General features: G+C 44.4%; 2 protein-coding genes across 2 annotated transcripts in view; one reads left to right on the top strand and one right to left on the bottom strand.

Annotated features, from left to right (window-relative positions):
* The window catches only part of LOC117172110, a 259,054-nt gene that overhangs the window by 51,087 nt on the left and 205,032 nt on the right, over positions 1-2,935 (top strand). The window lies entirely within an intron of this gene.
* On the bottom strand, positions 834-1,562 carry LOC117171119. The gene has a single exon (XM_033358172.1). It carries the CDS (start codon positions 1,560-1,562, stop codon positions 834-836), a length of 729 nt encoding a protein of 242 aa, XP_033214063.1.

Here is a 2,935-nt window from a genome sequence, read left to right on the forward strand (position 1 = left end):
GATGGCTGTTTTATGTATGTCCTCATCAGCAACTGGGATTTGGTTGTAGGCTCTCACAAGGTCAATTGTTGTGAAGATCTTCTTTCCGTGTAGAGATTGGGCAAAATCTCCGATGTGGGGTACTGGGTACCTGTCCGGGATGGTCCGTGCGTTGAGTCTCCGATAATCTCCGCAATGTCGCCATTCACCTCCCTTTTTTGGTACCATATGCAAGGGTGAAGACCAGTTGCTATTCAAAGTACGAGCAATTCCTGTTTGGCCAGCTTCAATTTATCTGGAGCCAATCGTCGAGGTCCCTCAGACACGGGTGGTCCAGGTGTCGTGTTGATGTAATGTTTCGTCTAGTGCTTAGGTTCGACGATAAAGCCATTTGGTCGGGTGATTTCGGGATACTCTTGCAGAATTTTATGACGGAGAAGATCCTGAAATGGCTCGAATGCTTAGCAAACTCGTATCACACTCAGAAACTTTCCCTTGCACTGAGAGGGTTGTAAGGCTATCGATAAGTTTTTGATTCCGAATGTCGATCAATAAACCATAATGATGCAAGAAATCGACTCCGATTATCGGTTTTGTGACACCAGCGATCACGAAACGCCACGAGTAAGCGCGGCGAAGTCCTAGGTTGAGCGTGAGTGTTTCGAAACCGTACGTCGCGATGGTTGAATCGTTGGCCGCGTAAAGTTCGTACGATGTTTTGGGACGTCGTCCGCGTGTTATTGCACGTGGAAAAACGCATAGGTCTGCTCCCGTGTCGACCAAATATTGCGTTTTCGTATCCCGGTCCGTAACGAAGAGGCGGCGAGACGATGGGCAAGGGTCGCTGGCCTCCATCAGCACCGGCCCGGTTCGTTTCCCGATTTAAATGCACACGGTAGATTGCACTTCTTAGCGTCACTTCCGAAAGTTTCGTGATACCAACAAACACCGTCTTCATGATTTCGACGAGATCGACTTCTGCTGCGATCGCGGAAACGGCCGCGAGACGGAGACCGGCCACGATCTCTTGAGCCCGATGCTACTTCTGACAACGTCACTGACACTTCGGCAATTCTGCTTGTTACAAGGGCGAGCTGCTGAAGCATGGCTTCTAAAGGTGCTAAATTTGCAGATACCTCGGAAACACAGGTCTTTGGCGTTGCTTCTGCGATGGCATCGGCGAGCTGTGCCAACTTATCAAGCTGGGCTTGGTCCTGGGTTGCCAGGATAGCCTGCATCGGCGCATGTAGCTGACCGAGCCAGAGTGGACGCAGGACAGCGTCTGGAAAAACGTTACCTGCAAGGCCGCGAAGGTGTCGGAGGAACTGGGATGGCGTACGATCGCCTATTTCCTCATGCTCGAGCAAACGAAGTGTCTTTTGATCCTGCGAGGCACTTAGTCGATTAATGAGTTCCGTTTTTAGTCTCTGATATGTTCGTTCAGTTCCAGGTGCAGAGGTTAAAATGTCGCGCACTTCAGCTGCCAATTTTGCATCTAGATTCCCGGCAACGTAATTGAACTTTGTTTCGTCTAACAGTACTCCCGCGAGCGCGAATTGTGTTTCCACCTGAGCAAACCACATCTCCGAATCTGCCGGCCAAAAGGGGATTTTCACTCCAACGCGGTTAATCGTGGCATAATTCGGAAGCATGAGGCCTGCGAGAGAAGAGTTAGGTGTTGTATTTTCTGTACAATGTAACGGCGAGGCCATCGTAGCCGTCGTCGCAAAGGGCGTCATCGTCGTCGTGGTGGCTATGGTTTTAGCCATTTTTGAAAAGTATAAACTCTACAGATGATAATCCTAGAACGAAATCTGCACTTCACTAGCCTGTATAAGGGCGAAACTGACTGTCACTGTATCAAAAGATATACACTTTTCACGGGGTCACCACTTTGAGGGGGAATAAGGCGCATAAATAATTAAACTCTGAAGTTTAAATAACTAAAAAAAAACACTGTTAATCAAGAATAATGGGAGCGAGGTTCACATAGTTTGAGAGACGGAAACGAACTGAGGTCTCGATGACGAATTCCTCGCCGCCCTGGGCCTGGCATGGCAACAGGGCATGTACCCGTACCGATTCGCATATCTCAAAGCCTTTGAAAACTCTCCGGCGATATCATTTGCTTACACTATCGAAGAAAAACATGAAATGAAATACGTGACACAGAGAGACCGGCAGAAAGTATAAGAAATTAAATGAGTGCCGGCTCGAAATATTCAATACTTTTCTCTAGGACTATAACCAGAAATATCTGGAAATAATTATTAAAAATACCTAGGAAGGTGGTCGCCACACTGATAGATGAAACATTATTCTGTAGTCTAGAATCAACCTGAAAGTTAAAATAAAGAAATATTCAAAGTCAATTGAATGGATCAGGCGCAAGAAAGGTATCTAAAATCATAAAAATAGGATTCCATAAGGTAGATCAAATGCCCAGGGATCCTTGTCGCTTTATTCGCGTATCAAGCAGAGAGCGAGCGAGAACTAGAGATACGTTAAAGATTTAAAATAAACGTTTTAAAAATACAAAATATAATAAAATATTTAAAAATTTTGAAATCATCCACTTAAGCTACTGTATAGTATTTCTAGAAATCGAGAATGATCTAATTTAGCGTTAAAATTCTTTTTTTATAATGTTAAATATTCTGAAACAAAAAAGGTAGATATATATTACTATCAGAGACCCTAGAAACCTACCTTACCGATATTCTACAGCTGTGGTGGTTCGTGCTATGTTTCCACAATATTCGGAATGGCTTCATCAAATTATACTACGCAATTTTTCGTAAACAACTTCATGGTTATTTTTAGTGACGCATTACTTTTTTTAAACTGCAAGAACATTACAGTCTGTCAAGTTAAAGCGTGGGTGGCTTTACTCGCAGTCGGTAAAGTGTATCGACATGATTTTGGTGTCAAAATATTAAGAAGAGCTCCCTCTTTC

The sequence above is a fragment of the Belonocnema kinseyi genome, chromosome 4, assembly GCF_010883055.1.
Source record: "Belonocnema kinseyi isolate 2016_QV_RU_SX_M_011 chromosome 4, B_treatae_v1, whole genome shotgun sequence".
Classification (NCBI taxonomy): Eukaryota; Metazoa; Arthropoda; class Insecta; order Hymenoptera; family Cynipidae; genus Belonocnema; species Belonocnema kinseyi.

Bases quoted from the DNA above. Each gene is read 5' to 3' on its own strand.
- LOC117171119 (XM_033358172.1), bottom strand. From the start codon at position 1,562: ATGTGGTTTGCTCAGGTGGAAACACAATTCGCGCTCGCGGGAGTACTG.